The sequence below is a fragment of the Coccomyxa subellipsoidea genome (assembly GCF_000258705.1).
Source record: "Coccomyxa subellipsoidea C-169, whole genome shotgun sequence".
Taxonomy (NCBI): Eukaryota; Viridiplantae; Chlorophyta; class Trebouxiophyceae; family Coccomyxaceae; genus Coccomyxa; species Coccomyxa subellipsoidea.
The window spans coordinates 412,971-428,116 of record NW_005178018.1 but is presented as its reverse complement, the minus strand read 5'-3'; the positions used below and the strand labels follow the sequence as shown (position 1 = coordinate 428,116).

Genomic DNA, 15,146 nt, shown 5'->3' with positions numbered 1-15,146 from the left:
CACATGAATGCTGCCTTCAGCCAAAGAGGAGATTGTAATCGCATTTATCTGACTTACTTTCGGACAGGTGGTGATCTGGTGAGCTCTCCAGCAGCTCTGAATGACAAGCGCTGCATGGACCTGTACGGGATCTCTGCTTCCACCTTGCTCGTGCGCCACTTTACTTTTAAGAGGTCCATTGTCATTCTCCTGGCAAGGTTTCCAGCTTTCCAACACGCTGGTCATTCTCTTCGTGTGTGCTGGATGGGCAACACGAAAGTTAGATCAATCGGGATATGCGTCAGCATCTTTATGCAGGAGGTAAAAGACAGCAATCACCAATAAGAAGCACCCTCAGGCTACAGTAAAGGATTTGTCTATCTACTACCTTGTGATTGAGTACCTTGTTTGCGCAGCTTGCCAAGCGAGCTACTGTTCCGATGTCCGAACAGGTGAGCGAGCAAAAGTCAACACAGCAATTTGTTGATCTTGTCCGAGCTTGTTGATTAAGCGCATTGGACGATATATTACTGCTATATCCTTCCGAGAATCTTCAGCCGCAAGACCACACCACGCATTCGTGCTCTTACAAGTGTTCTGCGGGACTCTGAGTCACTGACTCTGGCCGTGCCCTCAATGGTTTCACATCCAAGGCAACACATGCTCAAGCCAATGACTTCTTAGTGACTGAGCGTGCTCCAAAGAATCAGCGTGGCAAATCGATACCACGAAATCTCTCCCAAATCGAGCGTCCAAGAAGGCAACCAAGCAAACAACCCAAATTTGGGTTAACCGCAGCGAAGCATGCAAATCTTGGCATTGCAAGTCACAAATGTATAATCGGCTCAAGACCGTTGCGGCTATTCTGATCTGTTCATGAATAATGACTGATGAGAATAGCTCTGACACGCTTTTGCACGATGAGCTTGAAAAGAAGAAGGACAGTCGCTAGTGTGATGCATGTATCTGCACCTAGTGCAGCTCCAGGACTTAGTGGATCGCGATTCGTAGACTGCCCAATCTGCGGAAGGTCGATCGCATATCAGCTAATAAATTCGCACCTGGACACATCTTGCACTTCCTCTGCCGGAGAGCCTCAACGGCCCAAGGTTGCACAGGGTGAAAGGCAGGATCGAGCAGGCACAGGTGAAAGCTAAGCACTGACATGGTGCTTTTCCTCACTTATAACTTTGCACTTCCATTATTGCAGAGTTCCGCTATGCTCTGTCCATTTCAAGTGGTGTCACTCCTTGCACAGCAGGTACAACACAGACCACACCAAATGACCCCCAAGGTGTCCATTGGTGGCAGCAGCCCGGAGCTCAGAAGCCCCTCATATTCGTGCCAAGCGGGCAAGATCCTTTTCACGCACTTGCATGCATGATCACCTTGCTGATGCACTCTTCAGATGTCTTTGCTGGCCTGCAGACAGCATGGCCCTCAAAAGGCCAGCTGATTGGTCTAATTGGAGAACACACGCAGGGGCAAAGGCAGCAAGAAGGTGCCAGTCAGCTATGAGGAGCTGCAGAGGGAGGTGCCCAGTGAGATGGTGCAGAATGTGCTGCCAAAGAAACTGGCGGACAGACTGCTGAGGCATCTCATTGCGGATGCGCCGACATGGCACCGCGGCCAGTGGATCATGTTTGGCAAAACACATGCCGCGCCGCGGACCAGCTGCTACTATAGCCTTGCTGATGGCCAGGTGGGCTTACTGTTGCTCTACCCCTCATCCTGCTGTGCCAAGGTGTCCTCGAGGAGCTTCAACCTTGCTGCGGGTAGGAACGTTGATACACATGTTGTCATTCTCAAGGAATCTGTGGCTTGCTCTCTCAAATAGAGACATGACGCATGTGGAATATGGCCCTGATAGCAGCCTAAAGTGGGCACATCTGTGTGGCTCTCACCACGGCTATCTAGTAGAGACGCTTGAGCCGTTTTTAAAAAATGGCCAATAAACTCAAGATACCTGCTGCTGCCTTGGCCGCTTTTGCATGCGTCCTCTGTGCCTTCGTTCTTTGGTGCTCGATCATGACGGAACTGTCTGTGTTTCAAGTACCAAGTAAGTAGTAATGCGACAAATGTCCAGGAGGATGCGGAGGAGAGCGACGACTACAAGGATGTGTCGCAGCTGGTGGACAGAAGGGACGCCCCCGCAGACCTGCGCGAGGCCGCGCGCATCATCGATGACGTCGTGCGGCGGCTGGGTGCGAGCCGGGAGCCCGATCTGGCGCCCCGTGACCGCGGCGGCGGCTGGTCGGCCAGCTACGCGCTCGCCAACCATTACGCTGACGGCCAGGAGACCGTTGGCGCGCATGCAGGTCGCTTCCTAGATTAATTGAACCTGATCCATGCATGGGCCCCGGCTGGCGGGGGGCGGTATAATACTGAGCACCGTGCCCACGGTTGATTGGGTCTTGCTTGGATCTGGCGAGTCTCACAAGGGGTAGGATTGTGGCAGCCTTTATCTGCAGCTCGTCTGCTGGATGCACCTTGCCTTTTGGCAGGAAAAGTTTTTAATAATTAACCATGCATGTATCAAAGGTAGCATTTATGGAGGGAATGAGGCACACCTCATAAAGGAGCTAGCCGACCTGACTGGAATATATCTTATCCATCCATTTCTTCAATCCTGCATGTGATGGCAATTTCCACAACACTCTTAGTCCTTCTCTTGTTAACAGCCTGGGTGGCTTGCCGAACAGCATCGGGCAAGCAAGCAAAATGCAGATCACTCAGCTGCTGGGAGCTGCCGGCAGAGCCTTGTGCCTTACATGCATTCTTGGACCTGTCAGACTTTTATAAGGCTCATGAGAGTCTCTGCCATGCATGCAGATCGGCTGACGCCGCTGGGCAAGTGCCCAACTATCGCCTCGCTCAGCCTAGGTGCCACGCGCATGTTCCGCCTCAAACGTGCAGACCCCACAGAGGCACCTAAGGATGCTGGAGGCAGCAACAGCGACGCTCCAGGTGTGCCTCTGCAATCAATCGTTAAAAAAGGTCAACACTGCCGGCAACCAGCTGACGCCTATCCTTCGAGGCGTGCAGGAGCAAGGCTGCTTCAGCCCCTGCTTCGGGTGAACTTTTTGTTGAGGTGGCAACTTGATGTGCAGAACTTGATGCCCAATGGTGCATACTGCCTGGGTTGAGAAGAAGAGCTTGGCCCCTGACAGCGCGCAGCCACTGGACAACAAATTGGACTGAGAATGGCCAGCAATTTATAAATGCGATAGATACTCCTGGTCTGTGCAGGGACAAGAGAAGCAGAGGGCAGGGAGGAGGACACTGCGCAGTCACCCACCAGGACAGCTCCGGCTGCTGGGGCCATCAACAGTGTGGACTTCTGCTTGGAGCACAACACACTGGTCATCATGTGGCCTCCCACACAGGAAGAATGGCGCCATGAGGTGCGCTGGCACACAGCTGCCCCTGGATAGCTCAGTACTACCCCTGATCACGCCTTGACGCTTACGTGGCCGACAGAGATCCACGTGAAGTCCTATCAGTGGTGCAAGAATCTCAAATGCTCGTCTGGCTGGCAACAATAAAACTTGGTGCAAAGCCCAGCAGCCTTGAGCTCTTGCCATCGCTGATAGGACAGAGGAGAAAAGCAAGAGCTGGTCAAAGGCTGTAAGCTCCCTCATTTGATGGCGCTGCAAGCAACCGATAATCTGGCAACTCTGTGAGGGAGACTGTTTGCTGCAAACGCCGCACGAGATTCCTTGCTGAAACCCTCCCTTTGCATTTCAGTTGATGTACGTTCCGCCGTCGTCGCAGGTGCCTCGCAGCAAGAACATGGGCCGGCACCCGATCAGCGGCGCGGCGCGCGTGAACCTGACCTTTCGGCGGCTGGACCGGGCATCGGCCGCGCGCGCGCCGCTGTGCCGCTGCGGCAATCAGGCGGTGCTCAAGGCCAGCTTGAACAGGCGCCCCCCAGCTGGCAGCCATGCGGCCTGCCAGCAGGGGTATTACTTCGCATGCGACAACACCAAGGGCAGCTGCGGTTTCTGGCGCTGGGACGACGAAGCCTGAGCTACCCATGCTTTTGTGACGTCACAGCACTTTCAGTCGCGTGGGGATGAAAAAAAATTATTTGTTGCACTGCTTTGTGTAATCTCTCTTTCTCTGTTCGCTTTGGCAGCAAGGTGCTGTGTAGTGTGGGGAAATGTGGAATATTGAGCAGCGGACGTATGCAACAGCGATTGCTTGTGCAGGAATAAGCATGTGTGCAAGTGCTGCATATGATTTCTCTTGGTAATGCTGATGCATTTTTGCCTTGGGAATCTCTCACTGTGCTGCAGTGAGCCTTCTTCAAAGCCGAGGCATGTACCCAGTCAAGAAGTACCGAGAATCCTCATAATGATGATTCTTGGGTCCACGGGTCAACAGTCCTTACCATCAGCACTGCTGATCCATTTCCAAAGGATGCATACGTTATTACACAAGCTACTGTAGCCTCATCGGCAGACGGAAACATATCACACACGGATGACGTCCTGAAGGGTGTGACAAAAATCAAGTGCAGCGTACATGTAGTGGAATTGGCACACTGTGCCCCTAAAATCTAGACCCCAAGCTTGTGACTGACAACGCCTAGTATACATTGTGACCAAGAAGACTTAACAAGGTCCTGCATATCGAAGGACCAACCACCCAAATCTGATGAGCAACTACATTGGCGGAAACCCAAAACCCCCTGTCTGGCATAAAACACACGCTTGGTACACTTGGGATAAACATGCAGACTCGAGTCTGCCATGCTCCCTAAGAAATCTTGCATGGGAAATAGTGAGTGTTCAATCCACTGGACCCTGAGGCACCAGCTTGAGGCGTGCTCTGTGCAGCATCCAAAAATCTCGTATCACCTCATCACACACTACCTTACCATAGATACTCAAATAGTCTTCCTCCATGAACACAGGCTACACCATAAATGAGCATGAAAACCAAATGGAGTACAAAAATGGGATCTGCTGAATCCACAATACCTGATAGGCAATAATTTGCTCCATTGGACATCTGATGTCTTGGCCTGAAGATATTTGCCCGAGCAGGGGCCTGCCAATACACCCCTAGGCTCTACCTAAGCGCCTGCTCCAAAATTGTCTGCTACCAGAAAGAATATAGGGCGGGTCCAATCCCAACAGCACTTGTGCAGACAAGCATCCTCGATGGAAGCCAGCTGAATACAACGTCAACCCACAAAGGGAGTCCATCATGCATGTACATCTAAACAACACCTCCCAATGCGAGCTTGGCCCTGGGGGGACAAGCTTGTCCCCCCAGGGCCTTGCACAGACAGCAAATCTGCGCCCCCCGCAGAAGCCACAACTGCACACCGGGTGTCTTTGCCTCATCGAGCATGCACAAGGGAAGCACTTTGACTTTTGCTTGAGCGCAGCCAAAAGGTGTGCATCCCCAGTGCAGCACACTCAGGCACAATGGCTGCTGTTCTGCACATGGATACATCCACACACTATGGGTGATGCCGTGCTGCGAGTTTCGACCCGATGAACCAACGAGCGCAAAGCGCCGTTGTCAATATTGCCGAAGGGGCAGGTGTGTACCAATTCATCTTACGCCCCGCCTGAGCTCTCAACATTTCTGCCACTGCCACGCGTGTCCATTGCGAGTCAAGGAGCTCACTCCCAACTCGCAAAGTTCCTTTCTTCTCCTTGGAACCAAAAAGTGATGCTCTTCCTCGGCAAAGTCCCCTCTTCACCTTGCTCTGCATCAGTGCCAGACGTTACAGCAGATGAAGAGTGATTCAGCTTGCGCGCGCACAAGGAGCTGTACTATTGGCTACTAGCATATTTCTCCTCCAGCACGCCTCATGTGAGCGGAAGATAGGAAGTATACAGCGGCGAAACAGAACAGCCCAGCGCTGCGCGATGCATGTGCTGGAACCTGCAAATAAGATATGTCTGTGGTGCTCAAAAACCTCGGCCGGCCCCGCCAAATTGCGGCGGGGCATGGCGGCCCGAGGCACGGGACTGGCAGCAGCGGGGGCTGCCGCGCAGCCTGCATTCGGTACAACTCAAGAAGGGGCCTTTGGCACCGATGGGGGCGCGAGCTCGCATCCTTTAGCCTATGTATTGGAACTGCCCTGGGCTGCGGCCCGACCCCAGCAGCTGAGCTCAACGTTGCGCTGGCAGCGAGCAGGCGCGCCTGCTGCCATATGTGTCCAACGTTTTGTTGCTGCCGCTGTCAATTGTGTCTCATCCATTGCGTTGTGTGAGTCCCCGCTCACCGCCCCCGCCCAGCCTCATCTGCTGCTTCGGCCGCTGCATGACCTTCACTGGCTCTGCGCCAGATCTACAGGGTTGTTCCCGCCGGCTCGTGTACTAACCGGGGGGCCTGCAGGAGCGGCGGGCCGGGTCTCCAGGGGTGTTGCCGGCCATGTGGGTCACTTAGTAACCGGTCCAGTTGGGGGTGGAGGGGGGCGAGCGCAGGCGGTGGAGGAAGCTGGAGAAGGCGTCCCAGTTGTCAAACATGAGGTCGCCCATGCGCAGGAAGGTGAGCTGCTCCAGGCGGCCGGCGCGCGCGTTCAGGCCAAAGGCGCTCTCTGCGATGCGGTCGAACGCGTAGTGGTCGTAGCGCTGCAGCGCGTTCTCGCCGCTCAGGGGCACGCCCGCCGCTGCGGCCGCCTCGATCACCTGCTGCAGCAGCCCTGCGCGCGCAGCAGCAGCAATTGTCAGCACTTCTGAACTTCAGTGAGAATGCATGCACAGCAGAGAAAGAACAGCATGCAGACATCTTTTGAAAGCTTAACAGTATCTGTTTCTGCAGCCCTGAAGCCCGTACCCCAATTCAATGACACACCGAGAAGACCTCCTCTTTCAAGATCTACCGACATCTCCCCATGCACCTAGTCTATACCTGACATCTTTTGAGCTCTGGCGCAGCAAAGGCAAGATGCTATACTACCAACACTTCGTAGTGAGGGCGTGACAAGGAAGGATGGCTCACCCTGCGGGGAGCAGCGGCCCTCTGGTGGGTGCTCGCAGTCGCGCATTTCCACGCAGGTGAAGGACAGCCGCGCATTGTTGCGCCGCAGCATGGCCATCAGTTCTGCGTAGCCGTCGCGCTCGCGCGTGTTGTAGTACCCTGCTGTCAGCTCCGCGGCATGCGCGCGCGACTTGAACCACCAGTGCACGCCGGCCTGTGGATGCCAATCTTCCATCGGTGACTTGACACCCTCTCACTGTGCTCAACATCGACTACTAAGGCCCTGCTCTTGAAAGTTGGATACAACCAGATGGCTCGTGTGCTCCTCCCTGTGACGCTGCAAGCCATGAGTCCCAGTGGGTGCATCTCGTGATTTTGGGAAACCAGCAAGCGGCCTCTGCTCAAAAGCCGAGGTGCTGGCATTCACAAAAGCCTGAGAGCCAAGTGCGCTGGTACGGGGAGATTTGGTCACACACCAGCTTGACACCCAGATGACAGGCGGCGTCGAATTCGTAGACGACGTGGCCGTCGGTGTGCTCGCGGGCGGCGCGCGCTTTGCGGGGCCGGCCGCGCTTGTTGAGGGAGGCGGCGGCGGCCTTGAGCACACGGTCGGCATGCTGCAGCAACAGCGAGGAGTACCAGCCCAGGAAGAAGTGGCCATACTCCGTGTCCCAGCTGCCGCCCTGGCTCACAAAGAAGCCCGTCTCCCACGCCGCACTGTTGTAGTTGCCGCAGTCGTGCGGGCCGTCGTAGCCCCTGCGCACAGACACACATAGGAAGGGTCAACAACACTGCAAGAGACCCCTGCTCTATCCATTTCTTCAGTCCTTCACTTTTGGTGTTTCCTCCATTGTAACACCGCTGCTAATGTGGACAGTCCAAGTGCTGTCTCCGCAGGGAGACAGCACTTAGAAAATGTCAAATTCAGGAGCACATTTGCTGAGAATGAAGCACCCAAGGCAGCTGACAGATGGGGGACCACCTGACAGGGATTAACAACTGCAGCACCAGGAGGAGAGCAGACATGTGCGCTGCTTCAGAAAAGGGGCGCACCACTCGGGGTGGCCTACGGCCTCGGCTGCGCGGCGCAGGGAGGCCATCATGTAGCGGTCAAAGCACTGGAACTCTCCGACGCCCGGGAAGCGCCAGCGGCCGTCGCCCTCCGGGTATGACGGATACCTCAGCTCCCCCGCCGGCCCCAATCCCACTGTGATCTCCGTGATGACATCCCCTGCAAGCAGCGCCATATTTTAACGACACATACATGCAAGAAACGGATGTATCATGTCCCCACTGGCAGTATTCGTGCTATGGAAGGTTGCGGTATTCATTCTGAGGAGTCCACCAGGCGGGGTGAAAACAGCTGGCATTGGATAGCTGGACAGACTGTGCTGCACATGTGACAGCACAACACAATCGTATGCAGCATGTCCATAGCAGTCAATTTGGACTAACTTTCAGGGATTAACAGTTGGACAGGACCTGTTACATTGGGAGGGTGGGCAGCGCACCAAAAAGGTAGTCAAAGTTGTCCGCAAAGGCCTCGATGAAGCCCTTGTAGAGCTCCACGGGGGTGCGGCCGTGGAACAGGGGCTCGCTGTCGCAGCCGAGACTGAGGCACTCGCGGTTGCGCGTGCCAGAGCGGTCCGTGTAGTAAATGTCCGGATTCTCTGCGCCCACTGCCTGCACCCATTTAGGCAGCGAGATCTTGCAGGTGTCCCCCACGTTCCCCCCTGCCGCGTGGAATGACATCACCGCCTGCACCTTCAGCCCGCTCTCCGCCACCTGAAGGAATAAAAAGAGACCACGGTTAAGTGCACTCCACCACCTGACAGAGCAATGAGAGACCACCATCAAGTGCTCTCCACCACCTGATGACACAAGAAGAGATCTTTGCTAAGCGCACTCCAATTTGGTCCTTGTTATAATCCAGACCATCGGCAGATCCCAGGACTGCTTTAAGCATGAATGTTCTCTCAGGAGCTAGAGCCCATATTTACAAAACAAGAGAGAATGTGCATGAGTGTGTCACAGTACCAAAGATGGTAAGTCACATGACATGCATCGGGAGACTGAGAGTATGACAAAAGGCATGTAAGGCAGGATGCATGCCATCCAGTGGCATGTGATCTGATACTTGCGGAGCATACCTTGTGGAACAGACGCTTGTATGCAGAGAAGTCATATTTGCCGGGGCCTGCGTTCTCCACAATGCCCCACCAGACATCCACCATGACCCCCTCTACACCCGCCTGCCGCAGTGTCTGCAGCCCAACCTCTAGCGCCTTCTCCCGCTTGATCACCGGGATCTGCTCGCACCACAACAGTGAACTTTACCAATCTGGTCAAATAGCCACATACACCATCTGCAGCTCACCACTCCAACTTTGTGCGCACCCCACATCTGAAGACCAGGGTCAAGAATGATCATCCTAGTATTGTGATGAGTCGCCAATAGCAGCCTTCAGATGTGGGCTGTGCAAGGTGACACTCTGATATCAAGCCGGTCAAGACTTCATACAGAATGTGTGCTGACGACTGTCACAATGAGCTGAAATAAATGCAGAAAGGGGGTTCTCAACAGACATGCATCTAGGTGCAGCGCAGCGCTGCCATCAAAATTTGTTTAGTTGTGATGGTGCGCACCGACTTCCCATCCCTCTCCAGCAGCCAGATGGTGTCCAACGGCAGCATCACATAGACAGGAAGGCTGGTCGATGGCATGGGATCTGGCTCCGGCGCGCTGGTCTGCTGCTGCTCCCTCTCCGCTGGAATATCTACTGAGCTGAAACTGTCCAGAAGCCTGCACAAAACAAGTGCAGTCTCAGGATGGAGATCACAGATGCCAAGATCATAATAATTGATGTCTAAAATAAAATTTATTTAAACGAGCAGCATGAGTTTATGCACAGGGCACCACCATCAAGTGGGCATTATGTGCACAAGCGCTGGGAGCCGAGGATATAAGGCGGGTGAGAATATGCTGGTCAGACGCCGGAAACCGCCGCAAGCAAAGTTCGCACATCACATGGGTGATTAAGATGCAGGAGGGGCGCACGTTTGCAGTTCTGCGTCGTCTTTCTCAAAGTCAGAGGAGTACTCCGACCGAAAGTCCCTGGGCCACCTGTGCGCCAGGCTGACTTCGGGGGCCTGCAAATCGCCCAGCTGCCTCGAAGACACCGTTTCCATCTGTGCATGTGCCCTCGGCAAGCTCCCTCGGCTCCTCCTCCCCTCTGACCAAGCGCGGTATCCGCCCTGCAACACGTCGGCATCCCGAGTCACTGGGGGCATTCGGCGCATAGCGCACTCTCAGGGCTCTCTAAAACCTCGCAGACCGAGTCAACACGTTGCAACGCCTCACTGGGGCAAGGCCCAGCTTCCGCGCGCGGGCCATCTACCAAATCGTGACCTGGCTACCTCCCACTGAAAAGTGCGAGGTCACCTGAGGAAGCCATGCGGGCTCCCACAGCGGCAGCAAGCAGCCCATCAACAGGAACATCCTCTTTGAACTTTTGTGGGTCCTTGACCCTGCACCAGGCAGGGCACCAGCCCCAGCAAAGGCCCCCTGTGAGGGAGATTAACTCACCCTGCCACTTGGGCCTGCAAACTTCGCGCTCCCCGCCCTGATTCCGGCCTGCTCCTCCGTCAGGAAGCAGCCATCCCAGCAGGACCTCAGGCATGTGAGCCCAGGCCGGGCCACAAATCCTGGGCGCAGCCCAGGCTCAGCTGCTCTGCTCGTGCAACATTGCACGTTATCTCGCTGCAGGTGCCCAACGCACGGCACCAGACAGGCGGCCATGGTGGCAACGTATCAAGCTGACACACAAGCTCGCGGCTTGCTGGCCTCCGGCGAGATTCCTTCTGAGTGGGCGAGCTCGCAGCCCTGTTAATCTCGCACCCTCTGATCTGACTAGGCATCGCACTTTTCGTAATCGCTCCACGTGTACCCGGCACCGCATGCGCCCATTCTGCCTTGCAAATTTCTTTCGATGCACATTCAACTCAAGCCAGGTCGCTGATCGTGAATATAGTGTGTATTTGTGAAGACACACGCCGTGCATATGCCGTGGGAAGACATGATTTTGTGGGCTGCCGAAGTATATCACGTTTGATAGTACAGAGCCCGATTGTCAAAATTAAATTCGACCATCGTATCCAGGATCTGGGTGATACAGATGATTGATTATGGATTTGATGCAGCGATCTTGAAGGTGGCATGTTTGTTCACTTCCTTCCTTCTACTGGCTGGAGGTGATCTGACGACATGTGTCGAACTGCTTTCCCAGGATTATGCGTGAAGGGGGCTCTTTTGGTTTTTGGTGTTTTTGAAAAAGACAAGAACACTTTACTCTCTCAATTACCGAACACGAAGCACGGTGATGCGCAGGTGTCAGCTCCCAAGCCCTAGAAAATTTCTCGTGGGACTATTCGCCAATCCTGAGCGACACCCGCGATCAAAATATCCTGTTCTCTGGTACGGCTTCCCATCGATTATAAAATGCACAGACTTTCAAGCGAATTCACTCCTGCCCCTTGCCATGGGACTCCCTCCGTACTGGTTACCTGAGAGCTTGGAGGGGGAATTACAGTTGTGTCTGGCAATGCACAGACCTGCCAGGCTTCACCCGCAGCACGTACAGGAGGGACCACGCCCTGATCACGCCTGAGAGCCGAGTGTGGGCGGGACAACCTGGCTGGTGAGAGGCGGTGCTCCAGTACTCCTGTCGTTCATTCCTAAGTGAAGGCAATTGGCAAGATCATCACATCAATCCTGGGCCATTCAATTCTGGGATGTTGTGTGCAGGGTGAATGCCACCACAGCGCACCTCATCTCACCCACGGCGGCCACGGGGGCCAACTTTGTGATGTTCCTTGCAAAGCTGGCGCCTGAGGGGAGTGCAGGCGCCCCGCCAAAGGGCATTGAGAGGTGGCGCACCGGCTTTCTGTACCCGAGGGTCACACTGGGCAGCTTAACACGCTGCATCTGAGCTGTACACTTTGCATCTGGGCATGTCCAGTATTCCATCTCTTAGGCAGCATTGTAAGGAGGCATTTCCACAACTGGAAGACCACTATGCTCACATCAATCACATCTGAAAAAGGTGCAATTGACGCGTATTTGGCTGAGCGCTCCCAGCAATCATGCAGGTTCATCTTTGTTTTGGATGGGTTGGTGGACGTGGCGGTGGGCAGCGCAAAATCCGGAGACGAGCTGCATGCGGACGATTACGCATACTTCCCTGCAGACACCCCGCACAGAATCTCCTCTGTGCACGGCGCCGGCCTGCTGGTGTTTGAGCGGCGTTATGCGCTGCCTGGCCGGAAGGCCGCCTTCCAGAGGGGATCCACCCAGTCGCAGCCAATCCTGCCCTGTGCAGGTTGGCTTCCACTCATACCCTGGTGAAAGTACACACGTTGATGCATGAAGAATCTGCTCGGTGGTGTTAGTGACACGAGCAAGTTCCACTGGGGTGGCGTGAGGGATGTGAGCATGGCAGGGCGATGAAGGGCTCTCTTGTTCACGAGCTGTGCTCATGCAACACCGCCGAAATCACAAATTTGGCTGCATGTCAGCTCACTCCAGATGCTGCCTTGCATGAGTGAAGATCAATAGCTATTTTGAATACCTCTTGGCAAGTCTTTGTTTGCATCTCGGCTGATGCCCAGACTATGTGCACTGTAGGAGAGGTGTTCCTGCTGCGGAAGCTGCTGCCGCAGACGGGGGACTATGATTTTAATGTGCACGTGATGGACTTTGCCCCGGGGGAGTACTTAAATGTGAAGGAGGTGCACTACAACCAGCATGGCCTCCTGCTGGCGGCCGGGCAGGGTATCTACCGGCTGGCTGATGAGTGGTACCCCGTCCAGTCTGGCGATGCCATCTGGTGCGCCTTCTTTGACGCTGACCTCAATTGTTGCTGACCTCACAAGTTGCTCCTGCTGATTTCAGCACACGCCAATGACTGCTGTGAAGTGTGTCTCTGTGGTGCTCACACGGCTCTGGCGTAAGGAGTCATCGTCAGGTTGGTTTTGTGAGGAGTTGCTCCTGAGTGAAGTTGTCTAGCTGTGAAGCACATTGCGCGTCGCCCATGAGGAGTGATCTAGTGCTCTGGCGTCTGCAATGCAGTTTCTGCATGTTTCTGTGCAGTGTCTGAATCAAAGTTGTGGGTGCAGGATGGCGCCATATGTGGTGCAATGGTATGCAGCTCTGGGTACACAGCCCAGCAGGTACATCCTGTACAAGGACACCACTGTGGACCCAGGACTCTGATAAGAGGGAGAGATGCATTCTTATCTCTGTTGAGACCCCGCAACAGGTCCAGTTGATGATTCTGAATATTTAGTGGCATGAGCAGCATCTTGATAGGAGGCAACTGCCCAGAATTTCACATGGTCTGAGACACTTGTACTACAAAGAATTGATGTGCGGAAACCCACACGCCATGCACACTCGTGAACAGCCTTTGAGAGCACTGTCAGTCAATACTTGTACCACTATGCGGTTCTATATCAGTCCGATTTGCGAGTTGCTCTTATGTCTTTAAAGTTTGTTTGTCCTTTGAGTGATGTTTGCTGCTAATTAGGAGCCTCTGAGTGTGTTGCTTTCGGCCAGTTGCTCTTGTAACCACTGCAACTGCTGAACATTGCGTCCTTTAAGCTCAATTGCTCGACACAGTCCCGGTCCACAGAAATCCACTGAAGCACCACTTTTGGAACATCTCGATCATGATGTCTTGCTAGCAATCAGAACTTCCACTTGCTTCAGTAGCCCCTGCAAACAAAAATAGCGTTTCTCAAGATGATGTGCATCGAAAGCTTCCTGTCCTTCAGAGTGATTGCTGCTGCTTCACAGAATGCAGTTGGACCTGTCAGGAAGCACATGATGCAAAAAAGAAAGAGGAGGGTCCTACTGTGCTCGGCGGGCCATGATGGCATTCATCTGGGCCTTAAAGCGCTTCTTGGACAGCCGCTTGTCTGTCTCCTTTTGATCTAATACCCTCTGCTCGGCCGGCCGCACAAAGTGAGCCCGCTTCTTCCACTCCTTTAGCATGTTGCCCGCTATCAGCTTCCTTGACAGGGTCTTCATGGCCTTGTCAACCTGTCAAATCAATCCATATTGGCCTCCTTCGTCTGAAGGCGTTGTCTCCTTTTAGAACAGCTGGCCAGATGCATTAAATGCAAAGGATCCGTGCCACCCAGCAGATGCAGGGCTGATGGGGTACAACCAGCAGATTGCCAGCTTGCGCACCTGGTTATTGATGACTGGAACAGTGATCTTCGCGCGTGTCAGAACTGTCTCCCATGGGTGCGCTGTGCTGGCAGTGAGCGAGCTCTCTATCCTTGCAAGCACTGATGGCAACAGCCTCCTCACTTGCAACATCTCGTGGGTGATGTTGCGTGACTTTCCTGGGATGCCTGCCTCCTGTCTGACGATCTGTTGGAGTTGATCTGTCTGCAGTCTGATGCCTTGTATTAATGGTTGCCCTGCCTCTTCACAATCTAGACAAACTACTTACAGACTAGGGATGTGCTATCAGCTTGATTCAGCTACAGATTACGCGTTTCAGCAGAAGAAACTGCTTTCATCTTGGCACTCCTGACTTTAAAGTTAATGAACTGCTGTGCTGACTATACCACACCCGATGCTAACCACGACGCTTCCTGTTGGGCTGCAAATAAAGTAGTTATGTGGATAATGGAATGAAGAATGGACAGGAGCAACAGTGGGCCAGCAGTTCCCAATCAGATTACGGATTTCCATTGAGCCATGCGCGAGTCTACGGGATGTACGGTAATGACGAGGCGTGAAGCCATGCAGAAACGCACGCTTCCTTGGATTTGTCAAAGGACTGCGCATTTAAAGTACTTGTGTACAAGATCTATTGTGCAGATTTCTGACGTACTTCTCCTTGTACAGCTGGATCCGGGCATTCAATTTGATACATCCATCAGCTGCAGCGCTTTGCTACTGTAGAATGACATCTCTGGCTCGTTGGGTGCCTGTAGGAACTGCTGCCCTTATATCTCGCTCGTATAGGATCGGAATGATATTTGTGAGCAAACAAGAGGACCTTGGAGCTAGATGAATTCTTTTGATCGCTGTTTGCAGCTGCCTCCTCACCTGTTGCTGACAAGATGGCGCTGACCCAGTAGGTAGGTTTTTGTCCTTCCTGCATTCCCAATGAGCACTTTTATAGAATAACTAGATTTCGATCTACTTT

At 53.9% G+C, this 15,146-nt stretch overlaps 4 protein-coding genes across 4 annotated transcripts; 2 read left to right on the top strand and 2 right to left on the bottom strand.

Moving 5' to 3' along the window:
• Positions 1 to 1,261: 1,261 nt before the first annotated feature.
• COCSUDRAFT_60460 (hypothetical protein) lies at positions 1,262 to 4,008 on the top strand (the record flags this gene model as incomplete). Its single annotated transcript, XM_005642754.1, has 6 exons — positions 1,262 to 1,320; positions 1,462 to 1,681; positions 2,066 to 2,297; positions 2,812 to 2,946; positions 3,229 to 3,383; positions 3,754 to 4,008. The coding sequence occupies 6 exons, from the start codon at positions 1,262 to 1,264 to the stop codon at positions 4,006 to 4,008; spliced, it is 1,056 nt and encodes a 351-aa protein (XP_005642811.1).
• A 2,378-nt stretch (positions 4,009 to 6,386) lies between these two features.
• COCSUDRAFT_20858 (glycoside hydrolase) lies at positions 6,387 to 9,648 on the bottom strand (the record flags this gene model as incomplete). Its single annotated transcript, XM_005642753.1, has 7 exons — positions 6,387 to 6,646; positions 6,946 to 7,138; positions 7,401 to 7,680; positions 7,978 to 8,155; positions 8,436 to 8,709; positions 9,075 to 9,233; positions 9,571 to 9,648. 7 exons carry the CDS (start codon positions 9,646 to 9,648, stop codon positions 6,387 to 6,389), a joined length of 1,422 nt encoding a protein of 473 aa, XP_005642810.1.
• A 1,275-nt stretch (positions 9,649 to 10,923) lies between these two features.
• Positions 10,924 to 13,594, top strand: COCSUDRAFT_26407 (RmlC-like cupin). The gene is made up of 7 exons (XM_005642752.1): positions 10,924 to 11,175; positions 11,312 to 11,398; positions 11,534 to 11,621; positions 11,729 to 11,851; positions 12,073 to 12,302; positions 12,608 to 12,809; positions 13,099 to 13,594. The coding sequence occupies exons 1-7, from the start codon at positions 11,100 to 11,102 to the stop codon at positions 13,193 to 13,195; spliced, it is 903 nt and encodes a 300-aa protein (XP_005642809.1). The 5' UTR covers positions 10,924 to 11,099; the 3' UTR covers positions 13,196 to 13,594.
• A 237-nt stretch (positions 13,595 to 13,831) lies between these two features.
• Positions 13,832 to 14,305, bottom strand: COCSUDRAFT_60457 (hypothetical protein; the record flags this gene model as incomplete). The annotated part of the gene is made up of 2 exons (XM_005642751.1): positions 13,832 to 14,023; positions 14,174 to 14,305. 2 exons carry the CDS (start codon positions 14,303 to 14,305, stop codon positions 13,832 to 13,834), a joined length of 324 nt encoding a protein of 107 aa, XP_005642808.1.
• Positions 14,306 to 15,146: the final 841 nt, after the last annotated feature.